We start from the raw sequence: 20,541 nt of genomic DNA, 5'->3' as shown, positions 1-20,541 counted from the left end.
AAATCCTCTTAAGGATACAAGTAAAAATGTAACTGAAAGACATGAAAGGTAAAAGGAAAGAAATACAATTAAAGAGAAGGATACGGACACAAATACCTAATGTGACATAGAGGAAAGTTAAGGCACTTAACGCCTTGTTGGAACAATATATATGTAATTCCATCATTTAAACTTAGGGAATAACAGATAGGAATAATAATATAGATGTTAAAGAATGGGAAGAAAAAAAAGAAGGGAAGTGAAAATGGGATGAATAAGTGAGCAGACTCTTCAGAGATGAGAAATATGAAGTTATTTGGAGGTAGACCATCATGATAACTAAAATTTGAATGAAGAAGATTGGTACTTGGAGTAAAAAGGATATAGAGAATGTTTCTCCGTATCATGTGCTCTTCCTAGTAGTTGCCGTGTCTTATGTTGATTTTTTTAAAGCTGCATAAAAATGATGGACAGGGAAGCCTGGCATGCTGCAGTCTTTGGGGTCACAGAGTCGGACACGACTGAGCGACTGAATTGAACTGAACTGAAAAATGATATTCCAGTTTATTTTGTAGTGCATGTTAAAATTTTATGTTAGAATTTTGTTTCTAGCTAATCTGCAGTTGTTTAAGTAAGAATATGACCATGGGTGAGACTGAAGCTTTCTAGGGGATGGGTTTTTTTTTTTTTTTTTAATCATTGTCCTTATGAACAGCATCTGAATGTCTGACTTTTGTCTTTTCAGGATCAAAACAAGCTGGAGAAACGCCAGCATCTGGAGACTCCTTGGATGGCACTCCTCGTACTCCCAACACCATCTTTGATTTCCCACCTCCTCCATTAGACCAGGTGCAGGAGGAGGAATGGGAAGTAGAGAGGTAATTCAGGGGTGTCTCAGGGGTGTTTAGGGCACTGCTTAAAAGTTTCTCACTGTATAGTATGCCTATACTTAGTGTTTTTTTCTACATGCTTTTTGGGGGAAAGAAATAGAATTTATTGGTAGTAAATATTAGATAGGTACTGAAATGTTTTTTAATTTATTTGGTATTAAGTCATTGGAATATCCAGAAGAATTATTTATCGGTTGCTGTGGTTTAACACAATTTTGAATATCTTTGTCATCAATTTTTTCATCACCATTTTATTTATACATTGACTGTCTATTCTCCATTGTTTTAGAGTGACTGAGCATGGGACACCAAAGCCCTTTCGAAAGTAAGTAATCCTAAAGTAGCTTTCAGTGGGGCATATTTTAAGAAATATATCTTTTTCCCCTAAAGTCCTAGTTTTAAAGGAAAAAAAGCCCCATGTACAAATCTGTTAGATAGTATAAAAGAAATTTCTTAATAAACACAACTATTTAAAAATTTATGGAAGTGTTTATAACACATGTAAGCTATTTTGTAAGGGAGGATGATGTTTCAGGCTCTGCTAAGTAATACTTCAGAAATCTGACTAATTGACTGTAACATAAAGACTTGTGCTGTCTCCCATTGTCCGTGTGATGTCCTGAAATAGAAATCATTATTTGTTCTTCATTAGGTTTGACAGCATAGCTTTTGGAGAAAGTCAGAGTGAGGATGAACAGTTTGAAAATGACTTAGAGACGGACCCACCCAACTGGCAACAGCTCGTCAGTCGAGAAGTGTTATTGGGACTCAAGCCTTGTGAGATCAAAAGACAGGAAGTAATTAATGGTGAGTTTAATTCATTTTTGTTATTCACATATATTGAGTTTTATTAGAGTTAAACCAACCCCAAACCTTGGAGTTTGCTTCAGAGTTTATACTCACCGTTTGTTTTGAACAGAGAGGAAATGAATAGATGATCCCCGAACTTTCCAACTTAAAAATGCAAGTGATTGTATGATCTTATTGATAATTTAAAAGGAAAATGTGTTTAGCATTCAAGTTATTTAAATTTCATATCATCATAGATCTTAAACGTGGAGAATCATTGAGACAACACTTGCGCCCTCACTTTACTTTCAGGCTCTGTTATTTTTTGCGCATAGATTATAAATGAGAGAGCCAAGGCTCAGAATAACTAATTGAATTAGTGAGGATCATGCAGCTGGTAAGTGATGGGAAGAAAACTAAAATCTAGGTCTTCCTTTATCCTTGTGTAATGTGCTTTATTTTACCCTAGCGTATATGACACAGAAGCTGTACCTATTACTATCTTTAAGTTGTGATTTGAATACATATGCTTCCTGTCTCTAGCAACATTGAGACATGGTGAAATTAAAAAGTTTGGCCTCAGAAATGAGAGTCTATAGACAGGACTTCCCCGGTAGTCCAGTGGTTAAGAATCCACCTGCTAATGCAAGGGACATGAGTTCAGTCCCTGGTCCCGGAAGATCCCACATGCCTGTGGGGCAACTAAGCCTCTATGCCACAACTCCTGAAGCCCGCGCTCTAGAGTCTGTGCCCTGACACAGAAGAAGCCACCACAATGAGAAGCCGATGCGCCGCAACCAGAGAGTAGCCCCTGCTTGCTGCAGCTGGAGAGAGCCCGCGGGCAGCAGCGGGCACCCAGTGCAGCCTGCTTAATTAGTTAGAGTTAATAGGCAAGTTAGATAACATAGAATGCTATTACTTCTGAAGAGGGTTCAGTTCAAAGACTATGTGATATTTGGACTTACAGTTTTCTAATGTTGTAGTTGTGATTGGTTGGTGCTGGCAACCCATGGATTTCTGAGTACATTGTTACCTTGTAAGTACAGAATAGTTTTAAATGATACTTTTCATTTAGCAGTATTCAACTCTTAGAGCCAGTATATAGTAGAGTTTCATGGAATTAAGAAGTGACTTCAGAGATACCATATCCTGTCAAAACTATAAATAATGATTATATTACTCATTTGGTTCTTAATTTCAGCCAGCGCCTATGTTTGATCTCATTCTAAGTGAGGTAACATTTTATGTTTCCTATTTTTCTGCTTAGAATTGTTCTACACTGAAAGAGCTCATGTTCGAACATTGAAGGTTCTAGATCAAGTGTTTTATCAGCGAGTGTCCAGAGAAGGAATTTTGTCACCTTCAGAGCTACGGAAAATTTTTTCAAACTTAGAAGATATTCTTCAACTTCACAGTAAGATAAATTGACTCTGATCTTTGTTGCTAACATTTCCAATAGATAAAAGATTGTTGGTATAAAAAGGCACCATAACAGTAAAATCTTATAAATAAATGTATCCATGTTGGCATTCCTGAAAGTTCTATAATTATATGTGAGCATAATATAAAGAAATAACTGGATCTTTGAATTTCTCCCCAATTCCTTACTTTCACCACATCAACTTTTTTTATTCAGAGTATTAACACAGAACTTAGGGCCTAAAGTCAATGCCTAAGACAAAAAAACATAGTTAAAATTACCCTTGGAAATTCCCCATTACTTACATTATATATGTTTTTTAAAATATATAGTCTGTATAATATATATATAAATATATTTTGTAAGTAGTGATATATAACATATAATCCAAAACATTCAGGAATTAAATTATTTTATGGTTTTGTTGCTTGGAATGCTTGAATGAATACATTAAAAATCAGTGCTGCTGTCTGTCCCTGGTTGTAGTCATCTTGGGCTTTGGAGACAATAGTATCACTTCCTCTCTTTTTAAGTCACTGTTTCTCCAGGACCCTTCCTTTTAGTCTTTCTTTCATTAAGGATGCCATCACCACCTAGCAACACCCACCCACCGAATAGTTGCCTCTTGCTCCTGAGTCTCACCAGTGTGCGTGACACATTTGAGCGTGATGATGTCCGTTGCCTGGGAACACACGTTTTGAGAGGAATAGTGGGCAGAGTCACTTGTACAGTCGAAGTTTGTTTTCTTACAAGCATGGCTGGTTACAGATGGAATCTTGAGGTTAAATGCATATTTGATGCCCCTGTACCATATATAATGTGCTAGTTTCCACATTATTTTATGCTTTGGCAACTGGTTTTCATATAGAACTAAAAATATGTAGATGTATAGGAATTATGTCCAGATTTATATTTAAGGCAATTAGAAGCTATGTGGCTTAGTCACTAAGTCGTGTCCGACTCTTGGAACCCCATGGACTGTAGCCCACCAGGTTCCTCTGTCCATGGGATTTTCTAGGCAAGAATACTGGAGTGGGTTGCCATTTCCTTCTCTGCGGGATCTTCTGGACCCAGGAATTGAACCCAGATCTCCTGCATCGCAGGCAGATTCCTGCATTGCAGGTGGATTCTTTACTGACTGAACTATCAGGGAAGAAGCCATACTACTCTGAAAATCCTTTTTTTTTTTTAATTTAGATTCATGATACTACCAGTATCTCAGCCCGAAATGAATGTATGCTTAATTTTTTTTCATCGTTTTTTTCCCCTCTTAGTTGGATTGAATGAGCAAATGAAGGCTATTCGGAAGAGGAATGAGACCTCTGTTATTGATCAGATTGGGGAAGATTTGCTGATCTGGGTAAGGACATTGGCGATTTCATTTAAAAATTTTCATAGGTGTTTGATCAGATTTAAGGTTAAGCTGCTAACTTTCCCAAGTATGCAAAGTCATCCTTAAATGTAAAGATAAAAAGGGTCAAGTGTGTATTCTTAATTAGTCTTCTAATAAGTGCCCATTCAACTGCATGCTCTTTTCTCATCAGATTAAAAATAATAGTTCTTTGTGTTTTAAAGAATGTAGAGTAAAATGGACCTTGATAAAAATAATTTAACTGATGTGGAATTTTAACTGTCTTTTTTTGTCAGCATCTCAGAAATGTACTGTAAAACCCTGGACAATTACAGATTGTGAGTTACCATCACAAAAGCAGAAAAGTGAAAATTACTTAACCTTATTTACAGTATAAGAAAGGAGAGTTCAGAGACTATAGTAGCTGCTTGGCAGATTGCATTTATCTTTCTGGCTGACTCTTTGTCAGCATATACTCACTGTTCTAGGTGCTGGGGATACAGTGGCAGTCAGAACAGATACAGCTCCTGCCCTTGTGGAACTTATAATCAGTAGGAAAAAAAGAATAGTCATTATTTCAAGTGTGATTAGTGTTACAAAAAGGGGAGAATACAGGTTATTTTGGAAATAGATAGCAGGGACACCTAAACTGGAACATATAGAAAATCTTCCTACATGAAAATGAGATTTGATCTAGACGCTTAAAGAAAGTCCTATAGTTAAGCCTATGAGTAATAGTAAAACATGTGACGTTCCCAAAATTTTAACACTGGTTGAACAGGAACTGTTTAGATATGCCAACAGATACTTACTTCAGTATGTAGACTGCTTGAGGAAATGCCAAAAGACTTCAGTAATTTTACAATGATAACTTTTAGAAAGATTAAACACTGGAAAGTTGACCAAAACAATCTTCATCTTACTCTTTTCTTTGATGGTGAGACCATGACTCAAAATCTACCAATCTATTAGTAGATCTCTTCTTAATGATTAGCCACTTGACAGGGATGGAATGGGGAGGGAGGAGGGAGGAGGGTTCAGGATGGGGAACACATGTAAACCTGTGGCGGATTCATTTTGATATTTGGCAAATCTAATACAGTTATGTAAAGTTTAAAAATAAAATAAAATTAAAAAAAAAAAAAAAAAAAAAACAGGATCAGGGAATCCTAATCCAGTCTCACCTTGCATTTCCTGAACTTTCCAAAGCATTTTCTCCTTAGACCCATGCTGGCATTATTGTTGTTAAGGAGACTTAACTTCCTTGAAAATTCAGCTTATTCTGTGGCTACTCAGGTCGTGTGACTCATTTTGTTTCTTGATCTCTGAGTTCTGTGGGCTTGGCAGCACACTACCAAACTTGAAATAGAAAATTTGTAGTATGACATAGCGTAGCATCAATTTTCTTCTCCATTTGGATTAAAAAGTTGTGAGTCATGTGGACTTAAGATATCAATCTTGATTCTGAAGCAGTTTAATTTACATCTCATATAAATAATGTTTAACACCAAGTGTCAGGTGAGATTCATCATTAATAAAGTACAAAAGTACAGTTGGTCCTCTTGTAATAGCCCTTTGGACTATATAAATATTACATGTGAAAAAGAGATACCTCTTAAAAGTGGGACAGAAGATTTATTTTAGAGCATGTAAAAAGAACTGTATTCTTGACCAGTGTGTTTTGCCTATAAGAGATGGAGGAAAAGCAAAATAGACTAACCAGTTTGGCTAGTTGCTGCTAGGTACAAATGGTTAATTTAGGGCAAAGCATTGGCCAGAAATACTAAAAGCAGAAATCATAAATTGGTGTCTAGATTTATTTTCTCTTTTAAAAATAGTTTTGGAGAGTATTTTTCCAGTATTGGCCCCATGAGATCACCTTATATGTACTTTTGCTGCTAGTAAAACCACTGTAAAACTGCTTGAGCCTGGGGCGTTATTTTCTTTTGTAAACCCAGCTGCTGTTAGTAATTGCCTGGTACCTAGATTGACTAACATACCAAAAATTCTGCCAGTCTCATCTCTAAATATGTTAAGTGTCATATTTAAAATAAAAATACAACATTGGAGCAACCTATTAAAACATCACTCTGCGTGCTTCATAGTTGAAGAGGAAAGTTCTGAGCATTTACCTACAAATGCCCTGTGCTGTGCTGTGCTTAGTCACTCAGTCGTGTCCGACTCTTTGTGACCCCATGGACTGTAGCCCACCAGGCCCCTCTGTCCATGGGGGTTCTCCAGGCCAGAACAGAGGAGTGGATTGCTATCCTCTTCACCAGGGGAATCTTCCCAACTTATGGGTCGAAACCGCATCTCTTAACATCTCCTGCGTTGGCAGGTGGGTTCTTTACCAGTAGCACTACCTGGAAAGCCAGTAAAAAGTATAATTTTTAGTAAAAGAGGTTCATAGGCTCATGATTCTTCCCTAAGAGAAATTAAAGGGATGGAGCTCCACCTTCTGCATAGGTGAAGCAGAGGTGATTTAATTTTATTGTGACCCAGAGAAGTTATGACCTGCCCTGGATTTCATAAGTAAGAAAGTAAGCTTGAATCCCAAGGATTTTCTTCCTAGAGCAGTAAGACAGTAATTTTTGTGAAGGTGTCAGATTCTAAGAAAATCAAATTTTAATCTCAGTCTTTAAGCATTTTGTGTCTCATATTCCCCAGGTGTCAACCTTTCTGTCAGATTTAGAAGTGGGATAGACTGAAAAGGTTAAGTTGTGGTAAGCTGTGAACAAGAAAATACTATACAATGATCAAAAAAGGTCTGGATACATCAGTCAGAAGTTTTTTAGTGGAGAATCCTTGATAATCCACATTAAATATGTAGATTTCTGCTCCTTATCACTTGGGGATACTTACTGGGATATTGGAAGGATTGTGGCTGTCTGTCTTTTTGCCTGGCCTTATATAAGCTCAGTATCCTGTATTCTCTATTGTGTTCTTTGTGTTCTTGGCACAGTTCAGTGGACCCGGGGAGGAAAAGTTGAAACATGCTGCTGCTACCTTTTGCAGTAACCAACCCTTTGCCCTGGAAATGATCAAGTCTCGCCAGAAAAAGGATTCTCGATTCCAGACTTTTGTGCAAGTGAGTTGAGTGAGTCATCTAACCAAAAAAAAAAAAAAAAAAAAAGCAGTTTTTTTGGGGGTCAATTACAGAATGAACTAGGGGAATTCTAAGACTAAAATTTTGCATAAGGGTTATATCTATGTTTACATTTTTAAAGCCATACATTATCTCTTAAATTACTGGAGGATATAAAGGTGATACTGTAATGGTGAATTATAAAGAATATATGATGGGATTAAAATATTTGACTTAGAAGGTCACATTGCCTTGGAGATATTGCAGGAAATGGCCATGCACACTATTGAAATAATACTGTCAAAACCTGAGAAGGGCCTTATAGCCAGCCAGAGAAGAGTCAAACGGCAGTCATGCTTACTGGGCTATATATTGGTATAGATAACCATCAGTAAACTAGAGCCCACCGGCCATATCCGGCCTCTTCCCTGTTTTTATAAATAAAGTTTGATTGGAACACAGTTTATTTTGTATTGCTGTAGACAAATCACCACAAATGTTGCAACTTGATGCAGATGTATCATGTCACAGTTTTGTAGTTTAAGAGTACAAATACAGTTTATCTATGTCCTTTCTTCATGCTTTCATCAGGCTGAAATCAAGGTATCACTTGCAGCTGCAGTTCTCATCTGGGACTCTCTTAAGCTCACTAATTGTCAGCAGAATTCACTTCCTTGTAAATGTATAATCGAGAACCCTGTCTTCTTGCTGTTGTTGGCTAGCAACTGCTCTGGGCTCCTAGCAAGCGCCCAAATCTCTTTGCCACGTAGCCCCTGTAGGCAGTTTATAAGATGTGTTCTTCTCTGCCAGGCCAGTAGGAACGTGTCTCTCTGACAGAGCTTGCTTTTAAAGACTCCTCTGATTAAGTCAGTCTCACCTAGGACAATCTCCTTTTTGATTGACTCAGAGTTAACTGATAGTCACCTAATCACAGGAGCGATAACCCATCATATTGATAGGTTCTGTCCACACTCAAGGGCAGGGGGTGGGTTATACAGGTCGTACACCAGAAAATTGGAATCTTGGAGGCCTTCTTAGAACTCTACTGCACAGAGCCACATTCATTCCTTTAGGTATTGTCTCTGGCTGCTTTTGTGTTAAAACAGCAGAATGCAACAGTTGTGACAGAGACTGATGACATTCAAAGCCACCGTCTGGCATATTATTGAGAGGTTTGCAGACCTCTGTTACAGCTGAGCTGATATATCTATATTTATGATCTACTGTGCCTACTTGGAGTGGCAGATAGCAGATTAACTGATTGATTAGCTTTTGGTAGGAAAGCCAATCATTGGAAAACATAACTAGATTTTCTTAGTATAAAACTTTTTCACAAGAAAGCAATTCTTAGAGATGATTATGGATGTTCTCAATCCTTGCTTAAACAGATAGCACAGAGCCATTTGCTGAGTGGTAAAGGCTATGTTATGTGATTAAAGAAGAAAACAGAAGTGGAGTGTGCCCGTGTCATGTCCTGGCAGGTTTTAAGTCTTGATTTAATAACCAGAACTGTGATGCTGAAGACATTTGTATAATCAATATATGGTGCATGTTAGGTAATTATAGTCCTAATAAGAATTACAAATTCACTTATTTGCCTTTAATTTTAGGATGCTGAGAGTAATCCACTGTGTCGTCGTCTGCAGCTAAAGGATATCATTCCCACTCAAATGCAGAGGCTTACTAAGTACCCTCTTCTCTTGGACAATATTGCCAAATACACAGGTACAACATTCTCACTGAAATTAAAGAGCTTAAGAGCAACAACAACAAAAACACATTTTTCTGAATAGTCTCTCACAGCATCCTGGTGTCTGGCACTTTGAATTTCCAAGTAGTATGGCAAAATATTCTAGCAAGATTCCAGTTGTCTTCAGGCATTTGATTTAATGCGCTCCATTAGTAGTAGCTCAGGCACAGGGTTTAAGCAATCTGTGGATCATGGTTAAATCTGGCTCACACATATTTTTGTAAGTAAAGTTTTATTGGAACATAAATCAGCAAGTCATGCTCACTTGTTGAAATATTATCTCCTGACTACTTTTGCTGTACAACAGCAGGGTTAAATAGTTGTGACAAAGACCATTTGGCCTGTAAAATATACAGGAAAAGTTTACCAATACTTCCTCTAGCATGTATCATCCTATTTCCTTTGCCTATACCGGGTTGAAGAGATGTTTTGTATCTATTGATATGTACTTTCATTAAGTCCAATCAGTGTATTATCACTCCAACTCTCTTGTTTTAAAATATAAAGTGAATCTGAGTTTCTCACTTGAGCTTTAGGTTCTTATACTTACTTAGTGCTCAATACTTTTGTGTAATTAAATGCCTATTTCTTATGCCTGGGAATTTGAAAATATTCATACACATTAATTTTTGTACTTTAATATATTTATTCAGTATAATTGAACTATTGTTTAGAGGATTATAATTTCAAATATTCTGATTTGGTATTCTTTACCAAAGCATAACTTCAACACAATCTCAGTACATTTTGGTGAATTTCATCTTCTTTTAATAACAAGTATTGTAAGTTATTTTCTTTCTTTAATCCCAAATTTAAAGAAACTTATTTTGGAGCTATTTTAAATTATTTTATCACTCAAAAATATTGCTTAACTAGTCAGTTGTACATAATCTTGTAGGCTATGCACTTTGAAATTGCAAGGAGAAAGGAGTCTCATTTATATAAGCTTACAATGTGAATGAAACCTGTTTCTTGTGGTGGGCTTGATATTTGATATAAAGCATCACTCCTCACATTTGATTTCTTTTTAAAAATTAGTGTTTATGCTTAAAGACTGTGATAAGAAGTCTTACCTGTCCCAAGACTACCTAAACTAAGATTCTGCTGTAGATTTTTTATCCTGGTATAAAAATATTCAGGGTCTTAGTATGCTTTCATACTGTTAAAATAAAGTGGTATCTCCTTTATATATATATCAGATCACATCAGATCAGTCACTCAGTCGTGTCCAACTCTTTGCAACCCCATGAATCGCAGCACGCCAGGCCTCCCTGTCCATCACCGACTCCCGGAGTTCACTGAGACTCACGTCCATCGAGTCAGTGATGCCATCCAGCCATCTCATCCTCTGTCGTCCCCTTCTCCTCCTGCCCCCAATCCCTCCCAGGGAGGGAGTCAACTCTTCGCATGAGGTGGCCAAAGTACTGGAGTTTCAGCTTTAGCATCATTCCTTCCAAAGAAATCCCAGGGCTGATCTCCTTCAGAATGGACTGGTTGGATCTCCTTGCAGTCCAAGGGACTCTCAAGAGTCTTCTCCAGCACCACAGTTCAAAAGCATCAATTCTTCAGCGCTCAGCCTTCTTCACAGTCCAACTCTCACATCCATACATGACCACTGGAAAAACCATAGCCTTGACTAGACGGACCTTTGTTGGCAAAGTAATGTCTCTGCTTTTCAATATGCTATCTAGGTTGGTCATAACCTTCCTTCCAAGGAGTAAGCGTCTTAATTTCATGGCTGCCAATACCATCTGTAGTGATTTTGGAGCCCCGAAAAATAAAGTCTGACACTGTTTGCACTGTTTCCCCATCTATTTCCCATGAAGTGATGAGACCGGATGCCATGATCTTCATTTTCTGAATGTTGAGCTTTAAGCCAACTTTTCACTCTCCACTTTCACTTTCATCAAGAGGCTTTTGAGTTCCTATTCACTTTCTGCCATAAGGGTGGTGCCATCTGCATATCTGAGGTTATTGATATTTCTCTGGCAATCTTGATTCCGGCTTGTGTTTCTTCCAGTCCAGCGTTTCTCATGATGTACTCTGCATATAAGTTAAATAAACAGAGTGACAATATACAGCCTTGACAAACTCCTTTTCCTATTTGGAACCAGTCTGTTGTTCCATGTCCAGTTCTAACTGTTGCTTCCTGACCTGCGTACAAATTTCTCAAGAGGCAGATCAGGTGGTCTGGTATTCCCAATATGCTTATATTCTTCTCTGATTTCCTCCATTTTACATTTTGGATTTTTTTCACCATATTTAGAGTGGCCAACAGAAAGGGAGAAGGTGAAGAAAGCTGCAGATCACTGTCGTCAGATCTTAAATTACGTGAACCAAGCTGTTAAGGAGGCAGAGAACAAACAGGTAAGAAGGAAAAAGCAAGAAGACACAGGTTGGCAGTGAGAATAAGAACGTTAAATTCGTGTTATGCAGAGCCAGTTCAGTAACCTTGCAGCTGTTATTACATAATTGAAGGCAGAACACTGGTTACCTATTCATGTAGTAGGTGGGGCCAGATCAGTTTGTGGTAGGACGTCAGAGTTGTGTTTGGCTCTCTTGAGCATCTCTAGCTGCTTGTTTGCTCATTCATTCAGTCTGTTGGTAAAACTTTGGAAAAATAGGAATTTTGTTATTTGTAATGTAAAATGTTATAACCCTAGAGGGAAAATTAGAAATTTATATCTATATTTAAAAAACACATATTCACGTGTTCATCCTTTGATCCAGCATTCTCTTCTTAGTGATCTACCCAAGAGAAATGAAGATATATGCCCATAGACTTCTACTGGAATGTTTATAGCATAAACCAAATGTAGTATAGTCATAAACTCAAGTAATACCAGCAATAATGGGTGAATCTCACAAACATTATTCTGAGTGAAAGAAACTGGACACAAAAGAGTACACACATATATATTCTGTTTAGTGAACTTATAAGACCTAGCTAAACTAATTTATGGTGGAAAAAAATCAGAAAAGTGGTTTGTCACTGAAGATGTGGGGACAGATATTAGCTAGGAGGAAGTATGAGAGAGCCTTCTGAAGTGATGGCCATATTTGGTATCTTGATAGGAGTTTGACTGCGTAAGTATATGCATTGGTAAAAGCTCATGGAAAGGTACACTTAAAGTGTGTACATTTCACTGTATATAAACAAATATTGAACTCCCGTTAAGGATATTGAACTCTTGTTAGCTCTGTTAATGATAAAATGTTTAAAGTGTGCTTATATCTGTAACTTATTTTGAAACACATCCAAAATATCAAATGGATTGATGAATAGATAGAGGGATGAGTAGATGGACAGATACATGATAAAGCAGATAGAGCAGATGTTAATTGTGGAATGTAGATGAGTATATGGGCATTTACTATATACGTGCCAACCTTTCTATTTAGAAATATTTTATAATCTTGGGAAAAATGCATGCACCCTTTAATCCAACCATTCTTCCTTTGAAAGTGGATCCTTATATACATGTCCATTAGTAAGATGTAATTAAACTATAGCTTTTTCACAGAGTTGAATACCACACAGCCACTGAAAAAATGAGCCCACTCTCTATTTGCTAATGGAACCATCACCAAGATTTATTGATATCATGCACACACAGAAATGTGTATATGACTATATTGTTATTTTTGAATAAGTGATACATATATGAAAATATTATGTTACCATATATTTCTTTTAAAAAGGGTGTATCTACACACAGCATGCACAGAGGCAGTTCAGTTCAGTCGCTCAGTTGTGTCCAAGTCTTTTTGACCCCATGAATCGCAGCACGCCAGGATTCCCTGTCCATCACCATCTCCCGGAGTTCACCCAGACTCACATCCAACGAGTCGGTGATGCCATCCAGCCATCTCATCCTCTGTTGTCCCCTTCTCCTCCTGCCCCCAATCCCTCCCAGCATCACAGTCTTTTCCAATGAGTCAACTCTTCACATGAGGTGGCTAAAGTACTGGAGTTTCAGCTTTAGCATCAGTCCTTCCAAAGAACACCCAGGGCTGATCTCCTTTAGAATGCACAGAGCCAAGCTAACTTATATCCCCTATGTGTTCTTTTTTGCTTAGAATTTTCCTCATAGGCTACCCAAGAAATGGGTATTAGTGATTACTTCTTTAGAGAAAACTGGGGGTGGGGGAAGTGTGGACAAACATAGAGGGAGACTTACTGTTTTTTGTGTGCCTTATATTACTTTCTGAATTTTGTACCATGTACATGATTTACTATTTAGAAATTAAATACAAGCTACTTAGAGGCCAGAGAGTTTGGAAAAAAGATTGGAAGAGCTGAAGAGGTGGAAGGAAAACCAGGAGAGGGTAGTGTCACCAAAGCTGAAAGAAGAAGTGTTTTAAGAAAGAGTGAGTTGTCAGTTGTGGCTGATGTTGCAGAGTGCTCAGTAAATGCAGGGGCAGTGTCTGCATTCGATTAAGAAACAGGGAGATCATTGATCCCCAAAGGAGTAACCTTAGCTCCGTCCTCTCTGATTTTCAGCGCTTGGAAGATTATCAGCGTCGCCTTGATACCTCTAATCTGAAGTTGTCAGAATACCCAAATGTTGAAGAGCTCAGGGTAAGAGATGGTCTTTTGGACTCTGTGGGAGAGGGAGAGGGTGGGATGATTTGGGAGAATGGCATCAATGTATAATATCATATATGAAACAAGTCGCCAGTCCAGGTTCGATGCACGATACTGGATGCTTGGGGCTGGTGCACTGAGACGACCCAGAGGGATAGTACGGGAAGGGAGGAGGGAGGAGGGTTCAGGATGGGGAACACGTGTATACCTGTGGCGGATTCATGTTGATATATGGCAAAACCAATACAATATTGTAAAGTTAAAAAATAAAATAAAATAAAAAATTAAAAAAAAAATTTACTGAAGACCTGGCAGATGATTAACATCTCGGTGGAAACATACATGAACTGAAGGAGTTCTTATATCATAGATTGTCTATACTAAAGATTGTTTTCTTCCTTTTAAATGTCTTGGTCTGTGTGTAAAGACTGCTTTAGTCTTTCATCAGAGGAATATTTTGTGTGAAACTAACTTTTTGTGACAAGAATTTGTAGGAGACTAAGGAACATTCCTTACTGTTTAATTTTATTGTACTCTATAGTTTGAGTAAGAGTAGGGCCATTTACTGTTGGAACTTTCCAGATTTTTGAGTTAAAGAATATAATTATTTTTCTATGAAGCTCTTCTAAAGCATTAAAGTTGAAACCATTACTGGAATGATAGTAAAATATTTATAAATTGTTATTTCTAGTACATGGAGTTTTTGTGTTAATTAACTTCTGAGGATTTTAAGTCTTTCTTGTACTGTTTCACTGGTTCTTTTGGCAGATTTATTTGGTAACTATTAAAATAGACTTTTATGTCCTACATAACAGCTTATCAAAACATGCTGATATGCTGAGCTTCCTAACTTCCAGAGACTTGAGATTTTTCTAGAGCTGCTTATACTAAAAGATAATTCTCCCAAGTTATTGATATTTAGAGCAAGCCTGAGTACTTCCTGGACTTCTGTGAATGCTTTTTTTTGGAGCTTTTTTTGGAACAAGAGCCTAGAACTCAGAGGCTTCATATGCATAAGCCATGATCTAGTTAGTTATGCATAGAAAAAAATAAGGAAGGGGGTTGAGACTCGAGGGACTGAACGTTTGCTTCATTTTTATTAGCTGTTGTCATCTGTTTAGAGTGCGATTGGGAAGATTTTACTCCTGGGTGTTTTTCTACGAGATGCATTTTCCTTTTTAGAATATTTTATGCAGCTTACTTTAACTGAATTTTTATTCTGTTTTCAATAGCTTACAGATATCAATAATAGTGAATGTAAATGATGTCTTTTATATTAGGAATTTCTTGAAAGGAGACACTATGGAATATCATTTAAGTGCTTGGAAATAATTTGTATATAATTCTCCTTATTTTGGCAGAATTTGGATTTAACAAAAAGGAAGATGATTCACGAAGGCCCATTGGTTTGGAAGGTGAATAGAGATAAAACAATTGGTAGGTGTACTCTCTGCCAATTTGGGGGGAGAGCAGAGAAAGAAAAAGAATAGGAAAGTTTCCTTATGCCAAAGAGAAAAGACATCCACTCACATTTTTCAGTTACAGCAGTTAGCAGTGGTACTTTGTGTTATTTATACATTTACAAAAAATCTGCTTATGTTTTTTTTTACATGTGAAATGTGTTAAATATTTATTTAGGAATGAAGGCTAAGCTTCTTTTAAACTTCTCTATCTCAAACTATCTGTAGTGAAGAACCATTGTTTTTTTATTTGTTGTGATACTTTAAAAATGAATTATTAAAAATGAAATTAAAAACACAATAGCAAGTCAGTTTTTAAAATTTACTAGATTTACCAGAAATCAGTTTTCTATGTCAAATTGTTATAAAGTTTATAAAACACGTCTCAGTTTCTATACTAATCACCTTTTCCTACATTTTTATTTTTAGATCTGTATACGTTGCTGCTGGAAGATATTCTTGTATTATTACAAAAGCAGGATGATAGACTGGTGTTAAGGTGTCACAGTAAGATTCTGGCATCTACAGCTGACAGCAAACACACATTTAGCCCTGTCATCAAGCTGAATACGGTGTTGGTTCGACAAGTGGCAACAGGCGAGTATGTCCGCTGAATGACACTGATCTCCAGGTTTATCATGAGATTGCATAAGACACTCAGTGTTGTCTGAGTTGCACAGCTGGCATGGAGTTCTGCTCCTTTTATATTCTTATACGGATCAATTGAAATGCATTTACTGCCTAGAATGTGAATTATGAGTTTATATCCCAAAATTATTTAGGATGCTTAGATTCTCTGAATAATTTTTCACATTTAAAATTTTTCTGCGTATTACTCTGATCTTTATTTCATGTTCAAATCAGTGAAGATGGTGAACTGGAGCTAATGCCATTGAAAAGGCTTTCATTGTTTTGTTAGTTTCTTTAAAAACTTCAAGAGTTTATTTGGGCAAAAATTTATTTGGATTGGGCAGCATCTAATATAGCAGACAGATTATTTTTATTTATTAGATTATTAAAAGATTATTATGAAAGTATAACACCTTTACCAGAGACTTGGAAGATACAAAACAAAGTTACATGTGGTTCCACTATACATTATGATTATTTTTTTTAATAGATAAAGAGTTTTTTAGTTGGAGTTTCAATATCAAACTCTGAAAAATTAATAGAATGAACAGACAGAAAAGTAGGATATAGTAGACTGGAAAAGCACTATGACCCAATTCAACATAATTAAGATTTATATAATTTGCACAGAACAACAGGATAGAAATTCTATTCAGGTTCCCATAGACTATAAACCAGGAGATACTGGAACATATCCAAAGACATATGTTGGGTGTAAAATTTTATGGTCTGAAGGTATTGAATCATAGAGTCTGTTTTCTTATCACTGTGGCATTATGTTAGAAATCAATATCAGAAGATATTTGAAAATAATGCTCATATTCTCAAGTGCAGTGTGACATTTACCAAAAGAAATATTGAATTTAGCCATTGACAGGGCTTCCCTCTTGATATGGTGGGGGAAAAAGCAAAAACAGGAGAAGTGGGTGTGGTTTAGGTTTTTTAAAAATCAGTTGAAGTTAGAAAGTTACACATTAACAGTACTAATAATGAAGATCCCTTTTTAAAATTCTTAATTCCATGGTGGTAAGATACATTTATGATCTTGTTTCATCAACACCTACTGAATATTACCAACTAGCCATTTAGCAAAAGGGCAATGTAGAATAAATGCAAAAATAATGTTTAGTTCAATAATTTAGATAATAGACACTATTTTGTTTTTAATAAATTACTGTGGAATTAGTGTTAGCTTTTATAATCTTTGTCTTATTAAAGTATAATATATATATAGTATAAGATAAAATAATTTGCAGAATTTTTAAGTTGTATTTGATGAGTTTTTACTAAGTGAATGAGTATCTACAGAGTGATCACGTGTAACCTTTACTTGGATTAAGATGCACAAGAGTACCAGCACACTAGAAACATCTTTCACAGCCTCTGTGGGTCGTATCATTAGAGTAAATTTGTCTTGTTTTTTTCAGATAACAAAGCTTTATTCGTCATCTCCATGTCTGATAATGGAGCCCAAATTTATGAACTGGTGGCACAGACAGTTTCTGAAAAGACTGTGTATGTACTGGGCATAGCTACCTTGCTCTATTGTGTCTTATTGTTCTGAATATAATATTCCACAATCTTAACCTTGCTTTTGTAATAGGATTTTGAAAACCAAAAACTGTATGGAAACAGATACTTCCTCTGTATTCTTTGAGAGGTGTTCTTTTAAGAACTTGTTCTTTTAGATAGCTGTCTCTCATTTGGGCTTCCCAGGTGGCTCTAGTGGTAAAGAACCCACTTGCCAGTGCAGGAGTTGTAAGAGATAAAGGTTTGATCCCTGAGTCAGGAAGATCCCCTGGAGAAGGGCATGGCAGCCCACTCCAGTATTCTTGTCTCTTACTTGGAAAAGTATCTTTTCTAAAGAAAAAATTCTACAAGTGTCAAGTGAAGTTTTTTTAATGGGTAGTGTATCCATAATGTTATTAGGTTTTTCTTTAAAGTATAGAGTTTTTATAATCTCTACTTAATAGTATGTCTCCAAAATAAAGATAACCTCTGGCAGAAATAGGGTTTTTTGTTGGTTGGTTTGGTTTGGTTTCGTTTCTGGTGTAGTTCGTTGTTTTTATTTCTGCTGTCTGAGTATATTTAAAATATGTTTCGTTTTCCTTCCCTTCTGTATGTGTTTTGTGCTGTTTTCAAACGTGCAGCTGGCAGGACCTAATATGTCGGATGGCCGCGTCCGTGAAGGAGCAGTCCACAAAGCCGATCCCACTGCCCCAGCCGCCACCGTGCGAGTGAGTGTGCCTCTGCTCTTGAGTGGCATCAGAAAAGCGATGGATGATTCTTAACATTTTGTTGCAATGATCTTTAGGCACCTTGTGAGGCTAAAAGGTTATTTATTTATTTTTTCTTCTGCAGAGGAGACAACGATGAAGAAGAACCTCCAAAATTAAAAGTGGAACATCATGACATTTCAGTCACTGGTCTGCAGAGTCCAGGTAAACTGTTTTGCAAAGTTAATCTGGAAGAAAGTAGTCTACGTGTTAGTTAATAAAATGTGAAGAGACTCTTGACTGCTTTGGTTTATGCAGGTTCTGGCATCTGCTGTTCACCTTAACAGACTTTGCTCATGTGCCTTCTGTGTGCAATCATAATGCCACACCAAGTGCATGCATTTTACTTCGTGGACAATCTCTGTAGCTCATGTGGTTATTTTTTCCAAATATTTTTCTGGGTGCTTCACATTAAAAGTTTTGCTAAGATGTATTCTACTTTCTCTATTCCATTGAACAGACAGAGATTTGGGATTAGAGTCTCCTTTAATGTCATCAAAACCTCAGTCTCATTCGCTGGGTACCTCTGGGAAGTCGGAAGTAGATGACCTCTTTGTGGCTGAGAGACAGTTTGCAAAGGAGCAGCATGCAGATGGGACACTAAAGGAAGTTGGAGTGAATTATCAAATCACAATCCCAGATCCACACTTGCCTGTCTCGGAAGAACGGTGGGCGCTGGATGCACTAAGGAATTGTAAGTTCTATTCATACGTTAACGCGGATATACTTATTAAGCACCAGAGTTCTATAATGTACTATGCAACCATTTAGGGAGAGTCAAGAAAGTATAAACTATGAATTTTCCCTTCAAGAATTTTACAGTCTAGTTTGGAAGATGACAGAAAACTTTCCCCTACCTTCTTAAGTAGATAAGCTTTATAGGTATGTCAAAATTGATCTGGTTTGAGTGACCAGAGAAGGGAGGCATTAGAAAACAAGAGAGCTGTGATTACTGCCTTGAAGAATGGGTAAGACTCAAAATAGGTATTTATTAATAGGAGAATAAATAGAAGTCATTCAGATAAGAAGAATGGTAGGACCAACAGCAAAAAGGCTAAACCTCTGGGGGTATTCAGAGAGCAGTGAGTAGGGCAGCTGGCCTGTGTGGGAGACCACACAAGCTAAAGGAGTTGTGGGATAGGGTTAGAAAGCTGGAGGACACTTTGTGGAGCCCAGCTGTTGTGGACCCTGAAGACTAGATTGAAGGGTGGCACCCCACAGAGTTTTGAGGACTATTTCAGCTACAGATATTCTTCTGTTTTTCTTGTGGATACTGTAATATTCTTCACCGCAGTCCATTCTTCACACACACACACACACACACACACACACACACAGATGCACGACAGGGTGGTCCTTGCCACTCTGTTAGCTATCCGCCCCCCTTTCCAGCCTGGTTGAGAACCACTGGTATAGACAGGAGTGCATCACATGTCTCAGGTGTACTGGAGGAAGGGAAAAAGGCTGGCTGCAGAGAAAGAACCATTTGAAGTTTTTAAGCTGGAGTGTATATATTAGAAATGAGAAAGAATACTCTGGCTGAGAGCTGCAGAAGGATTTGAATGGAAGGATTGGTGTGGTCTGGGCTTGAGGCTAAATGGGTTTGGACTAGAATGGTGGAATGGTGTTAGAGAAATAAAAATGAAGTGAGGAACCAACAAATACTTAAAACAATTGACTTCTTTGGATGTGAGGACAAAGGAAAGGGAATATTCAGAGATAATTTCAGTTTTCTTGTCAGAAATAAAAATTAGAAAGGACTGCCACTGCCCGCTGCTACACTTTCTTTTCTCCTTCTTTCCTTTGCCATAGATTGTGGGCTCAATTTTAAAACATATTGAGATGTAGGTAATAAATTGCAAGCCATTTAAGAGGAAGGATGAGCAGGAGGTTGGAATTTTAAGACTGGAACTTTGGAGGAGGTTAGGGAGAACGGTGGCTCTGAGTGTCAAAGCCATTTCAATTCATAGCATCTCTCAGGGAGTGACTGCAGAACAGAGAAACAGAGGGTCAAAGACCCAAACCCATGTGGAGACTTTATTTAAAGGGAAGACAGAAATTAAGGTAGCTGAAAGTAGGGAATTGGTCAAGTCATTTAAGACTTACTTTATTCTAGACTCATTGAGTTAACAGTGGTAATGATTTCTGATGGTTTCACTAACATTGTTCCACTGACCCTCTCACTGAGTGGCCTCACAGCATACACTGGCCCATTTAAAATTAAATTGGTTCTGTTTTCAGCAACCTAAGGAAGCTGTGTTACTTAGTGAGGTCATTTTTAAAAACTAATAAATATTTCCTTATCCTTTGAAATTATGCATGG

At 37.2% G+C, this 20,541-nt stretch overlaps 1 protein-coding gene across 5 annotated transcripts in view; it reads left to right on the top strand.

The window, feature by feature from the left end:
• ARHGEF12 (Rho guanine nucleotide exchange factor 12) overlaps positions 1 to 20,541 on the top strand; it is a 168,459-nt gene that overhangs the window by 139,199 nt on the left and 8,719 nt on the right. For all 5 annotated transcript variants that reach the window (XM_044929608.2, XM_044929609.1, XM_025266751.2 and 2 more), the window contains 15 exons: positions 725 to 857; positions 1,159 to 1,194; positions 1,522 to 1,676; positions 2,926 to 3,072; positions 4,353 to 4,438; positions 7,392 to 7,517; positions 9,125 to 9,239; positions 11,531 to 11,631; positions 13,769 to 13,846; positions 15,214 to 15,289; positions 15,742 to 15,909; positions 17,370 to 17,457; positions 18,093 to 18,179; positions 18,304 to 18,383; positions 18,679 to 18,912. In XM_044929608.2, coding sequence (XP_044785543.1) covers positions 725 to 857; positions 1,159 to 1,194; positions 1,522 to 1,676; positions 2,926 to 3,072; positions 4,353 to 4,438; positions 7,392 to 7,517; positions 9,125 to 9,239; positions 11,531 to 11,631; positions 13,769 to 13,846; positions 15,214 to 15,289; positions 15,742 to 15,909; positions 17,370 to 17,457; positions 18,093 to 18,179; positions 18,304 to 18,383; positions 18,679 to 18,912 — 1,710 coding nt within the window. The remainder of the gene's footprint in view (positions 1 to 724; positions 858 to 1,158; positions 1,195 to 1,521; positions 1,677 to 2,925; positions 3,073 to 4,352; positions 4,439 to 7,391; positions 7,518 to 9,124; positions 9,240 to 11,530; positions 11,632 to 13,768; positions 13,847 to 15,213; positions 15,290 to 15,741; positions 15,910 to 17,369; positions 17,458 to 18,092; positions 18,180 to 18,303; positions 18,384 to 18,678; positions 18,913 to 20,541) is intronic.

Source organism: Bubalus bubalis, chromosome 16 (assembly GCF_019923935.1).
Source record: "Bubalus bubalis isolate 160015118507 breed Murrah chromosome 16, NDDB_SH_1, whole genome shotgun sequence".
In the NCBI taxonomy this organism is placed as follows: Eukaryota; Metazoa; Chordata; class Mammalia; order Artiodactyla; family Bovidae; genus Bubalus; species Bubalus bubalis.
The sequence above is the reverse complement of the archived record's forward strand: the minus strand, read 5'-3'. Positions and strand labels throughout refer to the sequence as shown.